The sequence below is a fragment of the Amborella trichopoda genome, chromosome 8 (assembly GCF_054954075.1).
Source record: "Amborella trichopoda isolate Santa Cruz 75 chromosome 8, AtrichopodaSantaCruz75HAP2 v2.0, whole genome shotgun sequence".
Lineage (NCBI taxonomy): Eukaryota > Viridiplantae > Streptophyta > Magnoliopsida > Amborellales > Amborellaceae > Amborella > Amborella trichopoda.
In genome coordinates, this window is record NC_142343.1 from 10,916,999 (window position 1) to 10,935,189 (window position 18,191).

The following is an 18,191-nucleotide window of genomic DNA, read 5'->3' on the forward strand; positions in this document are numbered from 1 at the left end:
CTCGCATTGGCTATATGAGCTTTTTACCGACCTTACCCTAGAAGTTCTCTCTCTCTCTCTCTCCCCTAAATGTTGAACACTTTTTTTTTTTTTTTTATACAATCTCTCTTTCCTCTCTCTTCTGAATGTAAACACACTTCTTGTTGAGTGATGCATACACACACTTTCTCTCTCCTCGCCGTTTCATCTTCCTCTCGTCTGTCTCTCTCACTCGTGCCACAACTCCAATTCCCAACGTCCCTCCGCCACCTTAAAACCTGACCTCAACGCCCAACACCTCACCGCACCACATACAAATATGCACCTGGCCGCCATCGCCGCCCCCCTCACATCATTACCTCCTCCTCCTCCTCCTCTTCCTAAACCCAATGTTTTCAGAGACCCCTCCCACCTTCCCCCACCCCTCCACTCTCCTCCTCTGCTAATTCCCCCCCCCTCTCTCTCTCTCATCTACACCTTTCTCTCTATAATCTCTCATTGTATTACTCATCCACACCCTTTCTCTCTCTACACATCTGCAACGTATTTCTCTCGCTTTGACATGGACGCTCTTGCACCCACCATCTCGGCGGAGGCGGAGGCTAACGGGCCGCCGTCGCCGGGTACCGCGGCGGTGAGCTCACGTTGGAACCCAACAAAAGAGCAGATAGAGGTGCTGGAAGGGCTTTATAGGCAGGGGATTAGGACCCCAACTGCTGAACAGATACAGCAGATAACCAGGAGGTTGAGGGTGTATGGGCACATTGAGGGCAAGAATGTGTTTTACTGGTTCCAAAATCATAAGGCCCGCCAGAGACAAAAGCAGCGACAGGACTCCCTCCTCCGTGCTAACCACCGCATCCCTAACGGTCCTCTCTCTCTCTAGAATTTTTATCTCTATCTCTATTTCATGGTTCATTGCATTTTCTCTCCCACTTTCTCTCTCTTTCTCTCTCTAGGTTATCTGGTTTTGGGTTTTGTTGTATCATTGTCGGTTGCACTCTCCCTTGTTTACATTTTATGTGGCTTTTTGAGTTTCCCATTTTGCACGAGCAGATTACTTCCGTCCTTTCAGATACCTCCATTACATTTATCAATCTATTATTAGTGCATATATTTTATATCCATAGTTTTTTTTTTCCCATGAATTATTGACATTTTCTTCTTTTTTTGAAAGCTATATTTAATGGAATGAACCTGGCTTTCCTTTGGGTTTTCTAGTTTTCCTCTTCTCTCTCTCTCTCTCTCTCTCTCCCAACCTTTTGGTTATGTTCAGGTTCAAGATTTGCATGACTTATTGTCAATTTCTTCCTCATTCCTTTGTGTTTTGGTTTTGGTTTTCCTTTTCCTAGTTGGCATCGTGTTTTCTATCTCTAAATTTGCATGAATGAAATTGTTCTCTTTTTGTGTTTGTTTGTGTTTAGTGTATACGGTGGCGAAGACCGATATGTTTTGTCTCTCTACTTTTTCATGTTTCTCTCTCTTCTTGTGCAGTTGTCTGTAACCCATTTTATGTGTCGCAAAGCGGGTTAGGCATGTACCCTCAGTTCCAAAGAGTGATGGTGCCAGGTGGGACTACAAAAAGGTTCAATGTTGGGAATAATATGGAGAAAGGCCATGAGACTGAGGGACCTTCTGGTAATTGGGGTCACCATGAGACCTTGCAGTTGTTTCCTGTGCACCCTACTGGTATTCTTGAGGATAGATATAATCTTCCCCATACCAATCTCTCTTCTTCTCCTTCCTCTTCTTCTTCAACTTCTTCTTCATCTCCATCTTCTTCCATTGTTTTTGGGAATTATGCTTCATTCTCTGGGGTGAATTTAGAGGGAAATGTGGAGGACTGTACAGAGCAACCTTTCTTTGACTTCTTTTCTGATCACAGGTTTGCTTAGAGGGAGTTTGGTTTTAAAAGAGCTTTTTTTGGGAGAGAGAGAGAGAGAGAGAGCTTTTTGGTGAAGTTCTTTAATGGGTTTTCTTGTCTGTGGGTTTCTGTGAATTTTTCTTTGTTTTGTAGTAGGGTGGTGGTGAGTTTTTTTGTTGAGAGTGATGGATATGGTTGTCTGTGAAGGATGTAAATGTCGTTTGATGGCTCAGTTTTCTGGTTCTATTTGAATAATAAAGATTGAGAAAGCGAATAGGACAGTGGTCTTCCTGTCTTCCATCATTCCACCCTGATTGAGTTGACTCCTCCCTCTATTCTTGTGGTTACCCATTTTCTACCTCTTTCTTTGCCTCTCTACCCTAAAATATTGCATGAAAATGTGGTTTCTCTCACTTCCCTAGAGAGAGAAAGTTGAATTCCCATTCGGTAGAGAATGAAATGCATCCATGCTACAAAATATTCTATTCTTGTGTTCAATGTTTCACATGTGAAGGCAATAAGGACATCAGCTGGATATTTGTATATCACATGGTCTCTGTTTCTATCTGTCATCTCATGCAATGTCACGCCTTGTCTTAGTACCTCACTTTGTTAGTCATGGGAATTTGTACAAGACTGCATTTGGCATATTCACAGTGAGAAATGTGGCCGATTTTAATAGACAAGTTTCAGACAAATGGAGCTCCCTTATTGTTCATGTGCTCAAAATACACTTGCAAAACAAAAAAAGAAGTATACATCCATTATGCATGGAAGACTGACTTCTCTTACACATAATGCCATGTCACAGGAAATGGTAGTGCCAAACTTCTGTAACATTTCTCTCTTTTCTGACTCTGACATCAATAAAATTTTCAAGTCAGTTTTGGCATCACAAAACTTTCAAGGGTACGCTTCCCCTACAACATAAAACTTACATACTTCCTCTTATCCAACCATCCATTTTAAATGGAGGGTTAAGATTGTTTCAATCATAATAACATGTCTCTAAATATTTTATTTTTAATTTTGTTAATATAAATTATTTTGATATCAAATTTTGGGCATCTAATCCTCTATTATTTGCTCTTATAAAAAATAAAAAAATATCCCCAATAAAATGAAATGATGAAAATACCTTTGAAAGATTTAAGAGGTATTTTGGTTATATTTTATCGAAAATTTATTTTTAATATTTTTTGTAGGTGCGCCCCCAATGAGAAGATGGCATGTATCAAATTTCATAGTCATACAATTTGTATAAAAAAATAAAAAATAAAATACTGAGATGTCGGATCTAAGATCAAATCGTGAGTGGCTCACTTGATCAAAATTGGACGGCTAGATAATTGGGGAGGCATAAATATTCTATGTTGTAGAGGAAGTATAGAAATCATTCCCAACTTTTAAATAGATCATCTCAGCCTCGACTATCATGATTGTAAAAAGAAAAAATTACAATTTGAAGCTCTAAAAATAATGTAAATTATAACATTATTTAGACCATCCGATTCAAGTGAAAATAAGTATTCACATATTCAAAAAATCTGTACTTTTTTTTTTTTTTTTGAACGTTAACGATAAGCTTTTATTGAAAAAATGAGAGATTACAAGTGCAAAGAAAAAGAAGAAAGAAAAAAAGAAACATAAGAGATAAGAAAGGTAGACAAGACACTAAGAAGAGAGAAGAAAGACAAAAGAAAAAGAGATAACGAAAGAAAAGAGGAGAGAAAACTACGAATATCCTAATTTAGCCAAAGTGCTAGCTTCAACATTTCTCTCTGTGTTGATGGGTTGGACCAGCTTAATGCCTAAAAATTGGCAAATCCCATCCATAATTGAGGTCCATTCCTACGGGATTGAAGAGGTTAGTGAACACCATCGAGTAACATTAGCGAAATCCCCTTCAATGTAAATATGACCATGTTCCTCTGAAAGCTGAGAAACCTCCTCTTTGACTGCTATTAACTCAACCTTGTTGATAGCACAAATAGGCAGCTCCCTAAAAGAAGAAAAAAACATTGAAGAAAAAACATCGTATTGCCTTGGGGTAGTCCTTGTAGCAAAGAAATGACTGGGCCCAGTGAACCGAGAGGTTCAAAACTCTCTCATCACATTTTATACTGTCAAAGATCTTCTGATTTCCCTCGTTCTATAAGAACCAAAGTACATCAGCACAAAGAATGCGCCACAATTGAATGCCTGATTTTAGAAAAGGTAGATTGAGCACTTGAACAAAAAAAACCTTGAATATTGCTTGGCATAATCCACTGCCACTTGGACAAACTTGAGATAGAACTCCAAAGGAAATTTGCAAAAAGGCACTGCAAGAATAAATGGTGGCAGTCCTCCTTGGCATGAAGACAAAAGAAACACATATTAACCAGAATTTTTCCCCTTTTTCCTAACTGCCTCTTGTAAGCACACCCTTGCTTGCTCCAAAAGCCATAAAAATGCTCTTACCCTTTGGGTATCTTAATAGTCCAAACTTTTGTGTTTCTATTACTTGAATAAAAACTCGTCATTGCTTACCTCACAATACAAAAGAACTTACCGAAAAAAGACCATTAGGGTTAAGTTTCCATACCAATGAATCATATCTACGAGGAAAGAAGCTATAAGCATTAAGATTTTGAAGCAAGGCTGTGTATTGTGGTTATGTGACTTCATCACCTCTTTTGATCATCAGTCTAACCTTTCACTCACAATTGAAGCCTTGACCATCTACCTTGTCTGAGATAATAGCATGTTTAGCAGAAGCCCAACGGTAAACCTTTGGAAGTTGGGTACTAAAACCACTTACTAATCCAAAATTTGATATTCTCTCCATTCCCAACCTTTATCATATTGTTAAAGGCACCACATAAAGAGGAGAAGCAATCATAGGCTGATGAGAAATTATGACTGTCAGATCAACTGCCTCGTGAGAAGGCACAACAATCACCATTGATGATGGAGGCTTGCCCAAAATACTAGCCGACTGTTAGACAGAAGGTGCCTTTCCAATTAGGGCACGTAAGACCTGTGGCATAGCCTTAGCTAACAATATCTTAGGATGGACATTTGGAGAAGATTGTTCCCTCCCAATGCCAAGCCAGTCACGTGACCATTCTTTGAGCTTTAAATCTGTAATATTTTTTAGCTTTAAATTTCATAATCGGTGATGGAAATTAATCTTAGAGCTGAAAGAAAGACCTATGTGATATTTTACCAGGGAATAATATATATATATATATATATATATATATATATATATATATATATATATATATATATATATCACCCCTTTTTGTTTTGACAAAAGATCACTTACAGGTGGTCTTATTACAACAACATATACTTCAAAATAAAATCAACATGACAATAAAACCAAGATCTTAAAACTTGATGCCATTGAAATAATTATGCATTATGCTTGAGAATATAGATAAGATTGCAAGTAATAAAAGTGAAGAGTGCCGGAGATTACCTTAATCGGGCTTATTACATCCTACACCGAGTCACTAATATCTGATGGCACGGGATCAATGATCAACCTTCAATCTCAACCTGGAAAGCAAGTTTAGGTTAAGCCACATCAATAGAACATGAACCCCTTTGATTATAAACTCAAACCCTACATGAGTTCCCTTAGCAACCTAGTTTTTGAGAGATGGATTCTCTTTTGACTATATCCCAAAACCGTTAGCCACAAATATATAGTTGAGAGATGGGAGAGAGAAGAACTCCATAGGCTAAACCCTTAGCCCCTTTTTCACAATGTGGGAGAGAAAGAGGGAGATCAAACATGAGAATGAGAAAATTTTTTACGAGAGAGAACATTTTTTTAAGAGAGAGAAAAGTTCTAAGTGGGATGTGCCCCTTTGTGGGATATGAGAGAGAAAGATGGGAATTAGGTACAAGAGATAAGGTGTAGAGATTTTGGGTAGTGACAATCTCTTTTTATAGGCTTTAAATAAGATTAGGGTTTCTAAGGGTTTTCATTGGCTTGCCTCTTCTTGTAAGATTGAATATAAACCATTGATCTTGGGTAACTTGTGGGTTGAGAGATTTGAGTCATCCATTCCATAGATGGGCCAATAACATTATGGAATGTGCATGGACCCCTATCCCCTATTTTCTAAACCATTTTTTCATCAATAGAAATTAAATAAATTAAATCTAATCAAAATATTGTGCATTCCATAAAATAGCATAAGTTTATTCAATCTTTCTACAAAATATTTCGAAGATATATCAAGTCAATAGTTAGTCAATATCTTCCAACCATATGGCCACATGCCATATCACTAAAAAAATAGGAAAGAGAATAAAGGGTAGGGCGTGCCACCCAAGGGAGGCACTCATGGGCCCCACCTTCTAGAAATATGGTGGACCCATGTGCAAAATAGGGCCCCATGATATTTTTATATATTTAAAATTAATAAAAAAAATTTATAATATTATTTGAATATTTAAACCATTGTAAAATCAATATCTTTAAATTTATAAATCCAAAAATTATAAATAAAATATCCAAGAGTTCATAAAAATTCAAATAAAATTTCTAAAATAATTGTCATCATAAAACAAAACACAATTAAATTAATTTTATGAGAAAATGATCCATATGATTTAGGAATTTAATCAACAATCATAGGGCACTCCACCTTCAAATGTAAACTACATACCACACTTGTTTTATCAGACCGACCCACTGTTTCTCATGACCCACAGTCTAAGCAGGGGGCTCATTGCGGGTCACTAAAGTCTGGCTAATGAGCCAAAGGATCGCAATCCCAGTCTGTGGATTTTAAGTCCTCTCCTAGAGACGAGTCAAATTCAACTAGACTTGATGCGACCACAGCTCCTATGGTGTATATGGGTATCTCTTGCACATGCATACACTTCACACTGAAATGTGGCTTACTTGGTTTCCCAAACGATATATCAATATGCATGTCGTGTAATGCCACATGGATGAGGCTTTGGCCCACGTCTCTGTATGCCACCATCACACACAAGGGTCACACAATCCCTCGGCTCACTCATCCAGGCATATGCTCCGACCTCATCAAGGGACCCATTAGAACCCTTCTCGGTTTGTTCTCTATGCCTAGGTCACATGAGTTTTTTCTAACCGACTGACCTAGATCATCAAGCACTGTTCGGTATCAACAAACATCGTTTGCTTAGTATGGTCCACGAGAGCCAATATCTCTCACTTGGACTTTGAAGGCCTTACATTCTCTCTTCCTTACTTTCTTTCATCATTATCTCTCTCTCCTAATTACAACCTCTCTCTCAAGTATTTTTAACTTATTCTCTCTTAATACATTAATTATAGCTTTCTTCATCAATCTTTTCACAAGAGGATTTATAGAGGCAATGCTTTTTTTTCTTTGTTGTCGGATCTCATTCAAAAAGTGGTCGTAACCCACCTTTCATATCGCATCGCTAATCACAGACTTGTTGTCACAGAAGACCATCACGTACTCTCATCGCATGGGGTTGTATGTTCATGGGCTCAAAGGAGTTCTTCAAATAAGTTGCTCCTTTATGTAGCCATACAACCAAATTCCATGGGTGAACAACATTATAGTTTGTTGTTCTATATGGCATGTTAAATGCTAGTAGGTGCCCCCACTGGAATATTTAGTTTATATGGATATCGATCTTTCTCAATTTTACCTCATTCCTCAAGTGATAGAAACATGGTTTTATATGCTTGGAGTTCTTATGGAATCGTGGCTCCTTTGACATGCATATCGCCGTTGTGTTGTCACAGAATATCCTTACTGCCTCAAACGCACGAGGTCAAAATCAAGTCGATTAAGAAATTTCTTAATCCATACGGCCTCCTTGGTCGCCAAACATCATGTCACGTATTCTTCATAGTGGAAAATTCCACCACAATCCTGTTTCTTTGATTTGCAAGAATTTGTACCCCTTTTAAGCATAAACACATATCGAGATGTAGACTTTGTATCATCTGGATCCATGAGATAGCTTGCACTTGTATCTGAATACCCAAGCAGCTAAAAGAAACATGGAACTGTAGCAATTCCCACTCAATTATTGCACATACAACATATACATTCTCAAAATTAGTATGCATATAACATGAGGTAGCATAATAAGTTTTATGCAATATGTAATTCAATACCCATTGGTTTTATAATATGCAAAACCTTCACAAACCACAAAGGTTCAACCACACTAGTCATCTTGGAAGTAAATCCATACAAACCAAGTTATCTAATCAACATAACATGTGTCAAGAAAGCCTAGCAGGATGGTCTTCCTTCAACATTCTCTATGGTTCAAGGTCTTCGGTAATCGAGTATTTTAAAAAATTAGAAACATGGGTCAATGCACGTGGGTATTTAAAAACTAGTGCGTGAAAGTTTTTCTCCAATTTTTTATAAATACCGTCAAGACACAATGTTTTTCTCTTCAATAAAAAATATTGATTTGGTATATATATGCAATCACAAGCAATAGTTATATAATAGTATGACAATTTAAAATAATTTTCTTAAAGACTCAGTGGACCTTGCAAGACTATGTGGTTTTTTCAAAACGATATTCATAGACTTAGATTTTTCTCAAGTCATTCAATTTTAATTTTAAAATACATTCTCAGCCTTCATAAATCATTTTACTGCATTTACTTTTAATTTCCTATCAAGTCAAGCTCATGGCCACAAAAACAAATCAGCATCTTGTAATTTTATCCAAAATAAAGCATGACTAAAGAGTGTCTATTAAAGCCTTGACAAAATATTTCTTTTTTGGCAAATATGGAGACTTTATCAAGATATCATCATTACATGCAACACATCATATTATAAACATTATTGGAAGGATGGTCACTAATACCAAGTTCCATCGGAACACTCCCTTCGTGCTTACATATTTTAATGAGCCACATCCATCTCTCGTGTTTCATCCTTATGGCTTAAAACCCTTGATCAAATTACATCTCCATGTATATTACTACATTAAGTAGTTCGTAATTTAGCACAATGAGGTACTAAAACACAGTGTATTCAAAAATTGGCTTTCAAATTTGTTAGCACCTATCACTTAATGTCCATACACTCCATACATATTCATAAAATAATTTGCCAAAAATAAATGGATATCGAATCCTCTTTCCCTATAAGACCTTACCATGTAATGTGGGATAAATTTCATACCTCAAAATCATGTAGTGTGGTACCTGGCCTTTCTTGATTCATTGTTTTTATTTATTTGACAAGATTTTGTGATTTTGGAAGAGCACGCAACTGATGAAGAATATATTGGTCATCGATTTCACATGTCATGAAGTGTCCATCTTTTTGGCACTTGGATTCTCCTTGTCTCACACCGTGAAGAAATAATCTTCTTCATCCCATGATTTCAAATATCACAATTTTGATTCTTCCACTGATCTTTAGCGTTTCTATGCTACCACCAAGTCTCTCTATATATCCATTCTTTTCAAAGAAACTAAGATACTTTATAAGTATTGTGTTTCTTCTTCTTTCTGATATTCCCACATCGAACATTCTTCATATAGAGTGTATTATCTTGCCAACTCTGTATTACATCTCTATGAAGTTGTACTCTAATAAACCATACTCATGGCACACTATAAAACCCCAAGAAAAAAGAATAGAAAAAGCAAAGCGCCTCCATCTTAAGACATCTCAGCTTTAAAGCCTAGGAAGACACCCAGGGCACGAGGTGGCCCGTGGTTCACTCAATCAGAATGTCTTCGCTTTCTCATCTAATCCACCTCCACTTTGGAAGACTCAAATTTTCTCAGAATTCTAGCACCACGACCTCGCCCGACTAACGGAGGGCATAGTGATCACTCTGAACAAGGAGCTAAGCTCACCTCCTGATCCTAGAGACCGCATGCAACATGGGCTGACTGATGTTAGGCTTCTAAGAAACAACACTGTTTTGCACCACTCACATGTCTCACCTCCCGACTTTGTGTCTTAGGCATGTAGTTCTTTGCAGCCCCTTCTCACACCACACGCGTGCAATACAAGTGACAAAGAGGAACAACTATAGACCCCCCCAATCCCGATCGAGGAAACCATGGGAAACCAAAATTCTCTGAACAAACTACCCGGAAAACCAAACTCACCATAACCCACCTGAACTAACTACAAACCACACTCCAAACACCTGGACCACTTGGCAGATTCTGAAGCATTCAAGAAGGTCCCTAAAGACCGAACCAAGCAGATCGGAACCACAAGCTACCAGTCTAGAAGCAACTAGAAAGCAGAAGTTTCTAAAGTCAATAAGAACGACGTCGACGACAATTCAAATTCTCTCATAAAAACAACTGTCAGAAACTCAAAAACAGGGGGGACAACGCATGCCTTGGGATGCAAAGACCAACGGACAGACAAAGCAAGCGACAAAGTTGCCAAGTGTGTCAACACTATTGGCAATGAAGTCAATCTCTTACAAATCAAACCAACCAACGACAACCTCGATGTACGGACTGACATGTCAAGTATCAATACGAAAACGTCGATGATAGCTTCATTAGGCCTGCTGCCTTTTGATTCATCGAAAATTGTGTCACATCAACTTACTATCAGGTGACCAAATGGTTGGCTGACCATGACATATGTGTCAATGGCATCCACACCATTCTAAACTATGTCAAAACCTAATTGGCCGGTCACCGTACGGCATAACATTCGGAACACGACATGTGGTAGTTTTAGGAAACAAAAGTCCCAACAGCGCCCACACCATTGCCAAATGCATCAAATTTCTGACGCCCCACCCACAAAAGCGCATTGTGCTCTAGGATCACAGGATGCGTAAGAATTAATTACATGGACAGTAATTAATGCTAAAGTGACACCATTGACAACTACGTTGGAGGACTGCCAACTGCGTTAGCATATGGATGGCCCAAATTTCATTTTGAGATTCAACAGTAATTGTGAGATTGGTTTGCCTGTAAATAAGAGGCCTCTCTTCAAGCCAAAGAGACCGATTGTTTGAGAAAAGACGCGGAAGCTTTGCCGGTCTAAACTTGGACCCTCATACAACCCAAAATCAAACTTGAACCCTAAGTTCAAAGCCTTAGGACCTAGATTAAATCCCATCCAAACCAAAGGTGGTCTGAATAATCTGACTTTTCGGACCTTCCTCCCATATTTACTTTCCCGACATAACCCCGAAGGATCGCATAAAGTTGTGCAACTACCGACTCTGGATCGGGCACCGACTCCGGCCGCTAGGCCTAGGGCCCAGCTAAGGTATATTTTTCCCCTTTTCTCTTATTATTTCTCTCCTTATTTCTGTTTATTCTTTATTTTGCTCTATTTCAGAAACATCTTTAAAATGTGCCTCTTTTCTTACCCCAACTTCCAAACATGAACCTCCGATCAAAACACATTGGAAGTCGGCTTTGCCGACGATTCGAGTGAGAAAAGGTCTGATGGCCTGACCCTCACTCGGATTGTAATTTGGCGGGACCCCTTTCATTTACTAACTCATTTGACAAGTTTATGCCCGAAACCCAGTAGGGGCCGCATTCCCTGATAACATTTTCGAGTATAAAAACTCATGCATGCCAATTCAAATATGCATTGTGTTCATTGTACCCATTGAACTCAATGTATGTGCATTCATCCACTCTCAAATGACTTTTGGCCATTACCCAAGCCCATATGTGAGTAGTCACATATATTGAATTACAATTTACAATGACCATCACAATCAACACACTTTCCTAACCAAGTACATGACTAGTTGCCTACTGCACATGGTTTTCTCCCATGTGCCATTGTTGCCCATGGTTCGACCAACCAAGTCACATCAACCTAGCTATATGTACACACCATCTTTGTTCTTAGCCACTTGTCCACTAGTGTTCGTGCACCATACTGCACTAGCCTTGATTCTCACTTATTCAAGGCTGAAGGTACTCAATTCCTTCATGACGGCTTGTTGGTCTAAAGGATTAGGCTACCATATAACTAAACCTCTTAAAGTCGAACAAGTTCTTACTGATTTGATAATGACTATAATTTATAGATTCTTAGTTACTAATGAGTAGCTAGAGTCATTTACCTTAGCATCAGTAAAGGCTCTACCAAGGTTATCCTCAGATCATTGCCCTCTTCTTCTTTGCTCTAGTAACTCGCTAGGTGGGATCGAAGTCTTTTAGAATGGATATATATTGGCTAGAAGAGGAAGGGTAGTTGATTTAATTAGAAGTACTTGGAACATTGTCGTGACCCCGCCCCCTGACCACCCTATACCATACAAGCCGGCAGTGGCAGGGTGTGGGACCGCGACGTGAGGTGGCGAACGCCACTCAGGTGGGAGTGGCTCAATTGCATGCAAACCCGGAATCAAGAGCAAACCATGAAAGTAAAACTAAAATCTACACATAAAGACAGATACCACACCAAAAAAATCCAGCCTTTAAATCTTGACATTTCATCACTATCTAAAGCAAAATCCTCCTTACCTTCTGATTTTATATCGCCAAAAAGTTTCATAAATTAAGGATCTTCCTTTTGCGCTACCCGGATTTGCTGAAATTATTCCTTTTGCATCTTCAAGGGGCAAAGCTGGGTGTCATTATACTACATTTTTTAGTAGTTTCATCTCTCGAACAATCATGTGAGCCATTGACACTACAAGCTTCCTACTTAAAGCATCTGCCACGACGTTTGTCTTACCCAAGTGGTAGTTGATGGTATAATCATAATCGTTGAGCAAATCCATCCATCTTATTTGCCTCATGTTCAATTCTTTATGAGAAAATAAGTACTTAAGGCTCTTATGGTCGGTGAACACTTTAAATTGAACTTAATACAGATAATGCCTTCAAATTTTTAGGGCAAAAACCACAGCCACCAACTCTAAATCATGAGTGGGATAGTTTTGCTCATATGGCTTTAATTGCCTAAAGGCATAAGCTATAACCTTTCCTCATTGCATCAGTACACACCCAAGCCCTTTGTACGAGGCATTCGTGTAGACTATAAAATCTTCATTCCCCTCAGGCAAAATATCAGTATCGGGGCTGTTGTCAGTCTCTTCTTGAATTCCTAAAAACGTCTCTCGCAGTTATCAGACCACACAAACTTGACTTCCTTCTGGGTCAGAAGGGTCAAGGGAAGTGCTATCTTTGAGAACCCCTCCACAAAACGTTTATAATACCCTGCCAGTCTTAGGAATTGCACCTTAGTCACAGTCGATGTTGCCTCTTTGAACAGACTGCTGCCGTCGTGCATGAATGAAATGAAGTGTAGTGCCGGCTATGTGGCACCAACTTCGCATCGTCGTGTGCATAGCGTCGGCTGTGTGGCGCCGATTGCGCATCACCGTGTGCTTAGGGCCGACTGCGTAGCGCTGGTTGTGCATCGCTGTGTGTGTAGCTTTGACTATGCAGCACCATCTGCGCATTGCCGTGTGTGTAGCGCCGACTGTGTAGCGCCGACTGTGCATCACCGTGTATGTAGCATCGGCTATGTAGCGCCGGCTATGCATCGTTGTGTGCGTAGCGTCCACTCTGTAGCACCGGTTGTGTCCCTGAAAAGCATGTGTTGTGAGTGTCACCTAATGAATGCATGTTGTTTTGAGTGCCACTTGTCCAGACTTGGCGCCACTTGGATAGCAACCCCAACCTCATGGGTACTTAATTCTTCCCTCTCACCCACGCAACTTACTATTTCCTCATCTCTTCTCTCTCTAAGGCAAAAGTTTGGAGAAGCTACTGAGGGAGGCAGCCATTGTTGCAGTAAACGGGGGCTGTAAAAGAAGGTTTGGAGAAGGCACCCTTGTTGTTCAAGTAGGTGAAACCATCACCATTGCATTATAGTTATAAGGATTCATGGATTTTATGCTTATGAGATGAGTAATGAAAGTGTATGTGATGTGGTGATTTCTTATGCCTTGTTCACTGAAATTTGGGGCTTTTGTTTTATGATGAATGTGGATGCTGAGAATAAATGTATGATTCATAAATTCTATAAGAGATGCATGTTTATGTGTGTACATTGTGAGAGAGTATTTGTTATCATGTTTTCACCATGAAATTGAGGTTATGAAACATGTTCTTGAGGCATATGTGGCAGTATTGTGAAATTATAGGACTATACATATTTTTGTAAGGGGCTTTTGAATAATCAAATGAGGTCTAATTGACTTCAAACCACTGCCATTGGAAAGATATGCGAGTCTAGTAAATTGTTCATGTTTACCTACTGTTAGAATTCTTCATAAAAATAAAGTTATGTCTCTAAATGTAAAGGTATATCATGGTTGACTGTTTATCCTGGATTTTTCCACTGACACTGTCGTAGTCACTGATTTTAACTAACCAAACGAGTTCCTTTTCCTGTTAAACCATATTCATTTGAAGGGTCTTTGAATGGGCTAAAAGTTGCATATAGAAATTATTTTGAAATTCTTCTTAGATTGAAAGCTATGCTTTATTTTATGAAGATAGGTCACTGTTGACAGTTTTGATAGAACTCATAATTATCACCTTGTTTGGCACGGACCTTTGAAAAATCAAATGGAGTCCAAATGCTTTCAAATTGGCCTTGTTAGAAAGATATATGTCTTAGCCTAAACTTTGATTTCGAAATTGTCCTAAAATACTTTATGGTTCAAGAATTATAGTGATACGAGATAGGATATGTCGATGTTCCATGTATACATCAGGGTATAGCTAGTAAACCCCCATTTCCTTGAACCTCTAAGAGGTCAAATGGGGTCCAATTGTCTTCAAACTACCCCCCCCTACCCATTTGAAAGATAGGCATGTTTAGTATAAACTTGGTTTTGGAACCGTCTTTAAATTCCAAATGGACCAAAAGTTACGACCTTAATTGTGAGTGCCTATCATTACCTATAATAGCATGAAATGTGAATTGTGATACTCAAAATGTGATACTGCTACTGCTACTGTGATATTGCTGTTGTTACTGTGATATAGCTATTGTCACTGTGATACTGCTACTGTCATAATGTGATATTGATATCGTCATAATGTGACACTGATACTGTGATATTGGAACTGTGATAATGTGATGCCGTGGCACTGATACTAATACTGTAAGCCCTACTGATACTGACCACTGCGCAATGGGCCACCCATTGGTAGTGGGGACTGTTATTCTGTGACGTACTGTGAGACTACTATACTGTGATATATTATGAGACTGACCATACACAGTGAGACACCCATTGGTAGTTGCACCATTATACTGAGGAAAACATTGTGTAACTGACAAACTGTGATATACTGTGACACTGACCACTACTCAATGGATCCCTCATTAGTAGTTGGATACTGGATGCTGGAAACTGTTGACTGTACCTCGACCCCAATGATAAGACTGGGGTTGGGAAGTAAAACTGAGTGATTGGGTGGGTCGCACCCCCCAATTGTTATAAGAACTACGCATTGGGTCACCCAATGGTATTGTAACGCTCTCTCGCCGTAAGGGCATATGAGAGGGTTGTATCTTGCAAGGCCTCTGCCTATCGAAAACCCCAAATCGTGCTGGGGATGTGGGTGTGTATGAGGGAATTATGAAGTGGGACACCCACTTGTCGTTGTCCTCCCTCCTGAGTGAGGGTAGAGGTTTCAGGTGGCAAGATTGGCTTAGCCTGAGCGATGGAACTTCTACTTCAAGAGTAGGATTCTGTAGTTTCTATAATTGTGATCTGTCAACCTTACTATTCTATCTAAAGTGAAATGATTTATGACTGATACTCTGTGTATTGAACTAATTTTCTTATTATACTGTGAGAATACTGAAAGGCATTCTAGAGGGTTCCCCTTGATATTCTGTGAATAGGTGTGCACTGCTTACTGCTACCACTGTTATAATAGTTGGGATGCAATGGTGTAGATTTGCTTACTAGGCTAATAACTCATTCCATCTTATTTGCATGACTGTAGAGTAAAGTGTTAGTCCTTAAACTGAAGGCGGGTAGCTGTATGGTGCTCGGATAGTTGAAGCTTGAAGTTGAAAGACCGCCTTTCGAAGCTTTTCATAGTATGTTTTTTATGATCTCACCATGATGATGCTCTTTTTACCCTTTGTAATTTTGGGCCATTAGTGCCTTGAAGAAAATTGTAAGAACTTTTGGGATATCAAATGAAATGGCAAAAGGCTGGATTGTTTGGTGTGATATTTGTCTTTATGTGTAGATTTTAGTTTTACTTTCATGGTTTACTATTGATTTCGTGTTTACATGCGATTGAGCCATTCCCACCTGAGTGGCGTTCGCTACCTCACATCGGGATCCCGCAACCTGCCGCTGTCGGCTTGTATGGTATAAGGTCAGGGGGTGGGGTCGTGACAAAAACACTATCACTTTTGGGTCTTTAGACTTTCTGCTACATAAGAGTTTGTTGAATGTAAAGTATAAACTGATTAAGTGGAAGAAGTTGAATAGAAATCGGTTGAAAGGAAAAATTAATAGTTGTTTAGAATATATTCAAGCCTTAGACCTAGCTATTCAGGAGGATGGTTTTATCACAAATGCGGTTATGGTAGCCATAAAGGAGAAGGTTAATGTTCTCAATGATTGTCATAGACTTGAAGAAGTGTACTAGCGGCAGAGATCGCGAGTGAAATGAGATCTAAACACAAAGTTCTTCCATGCCATTGCAAGTGTTTGTAAGCGATAGAATGATATTTATGGCCTAAGAGTTCAAGGGATTGAGGCTAACGATAGGCATGGACTTGGTCAGCCTATCATTGAGCACTTTAAAAAACATTTACCTCTGAAGTGAATTTTACCCCTAGCATGGGCCGTATTCCTTTTAGGGTCGTCCATGCTAGTATGATGCTTAGTTAGAAGTAGCAGTGATAATGGAAGAACTCAAAAAATTCGTCTTTGCTTTAGCAGGTGACAAAGCACCAGGCCCAGATGTCTTTCTTATGTGTTTCTTTTCTAACTTTTGGCATTTGGTTTCAGGGGATCTTTTGGACATGTTCAAAAGCTTTATGGTGCATAGGGAGTTGTTTAAGGGTGTAAACTCGACTTTTGTTACTTTAATTCCTAAGAAGTCTTTTATTGTTGAGCTATCTGATATTAGACTTATTAGCCTACTCACTAGTCTTTAAAAGATTGTAGGTAAGGTATTAGCTGAGAGACTTAAGGGTGTATTGGATTTTGTTATCTTTGGTCCCCAAGCAGCCTTTGTCCAAAATAGGATTATAACTAACAATGTATTTGTAGCTCAGGAATGTATCCACTCTAGGATCAAGAGTTGGGAGCCATAGGTATTGCTTAAGTTAGACATGGAAAAATCCTATGATAGGGTGCAGTGGAGCATCCTATTGGAAATTATGAAAAGGATGGGCTTGGGGGTAAATTAGAGAAAAGTGGATTTTGGGTTCTTATCCTCGGCTCATTTCTCAATATTAATCAATGGCTGCCCTTAAGGATTCTTCAGAGCATCTAGAGGACTTAGGCAAGGTGACCCTCTTTCACCATCTTTGTTCACGTTATATGCCAAGTGCTTTAGTCTTATGATGTGTAATGTGGTGAATAAGGGTAACTTCCAAGGATTTAAGGGTCAGAATGGTCTGACTATATCTCATCCTCAATATGCTAATGACACCCTTATCTTCAGTAAGGCTAATAAGGATCAAATTGACAGCATCAGACGATTTTTAAAACGCTGTGAAGTAACAGTTGGGTTGAAAGTAAATTTTTCTAAGACCTCATTGGTAGACATTAATTGTGATGAGCAGTTAATTAGCGAGTTTGATGTTTCTCTTTGATATAAGGTGGAGATCTTCCCTATCACCTACTTGGGAATGCCTTTCTCCAATGCTCGCTTGACCATCTCAGTTTGGGATAGAGTGATTCAGTGTGCTCAAAGTAAACTTGATTTGTGGAAGCCAAAATATTTGTCTTTGGGTGGTAGAGTCACTTTGTTGAGATCATGTATGGCTAATATTCCTATTTATCGAATGTCTCTATTGAAAATTCTTAATGGTGTTGCAAAGAGATTAGAGAAAATGATGAGAGACTTCCTTTGAGGATATAGAGGGGAAGAAAAAAAATCATTTTTTGAAATGGGATAAAGTGTGTACTCCAAAAGAAGACGAATGATTGTGAATTAAGACAATCGCAATCATGAATGAGGCTCTGATGTGTAAATAGTGGTGGTACAGTATGGTCCATAAAGATCAGTTATAGTGTAAAGTACTTATGGATAAATATGGAATAGACAGATGTGGCATGTGGATATGAGGGGGAGAGATAACACATCTAGATCAATCTTTTGGAGGGATATCTTCTTATGTCAGCCTTATCTTCAGAGCAATATTAGGTAGTATGTGGGAGATGGATC

At 38.9% G+C, this 18,191-nt stretch overlaps 1 protein-coding gene across 1 annotated transcript; it reads left to right on the forward strand.

Moving 5' to 3' along the window:
- Positions 1–207: 207 nt before the first annotated feature.
- Positions 208–2,130, forward strand: LOC18436031 (WUSCHEL-related homeobox 2). The gene is made up of 2 exons (XM_088874282.1): positions 208–848; positions 1,474–2,130. The coding sequence occupies exons 1-2, from the start codon at positions 299–301 to the stop codon at positions 1,872–1,874; spliced, it is 951 nt and encodes a 316-aa protein (XP_088730408.1). The 5' UTR covers positions 208–298; the 3' UTR covers positions 1,875–2,130.
- The last annotated feature ends 16,061 nt before the right edge of the window (positions 2,131–18,191 follow it).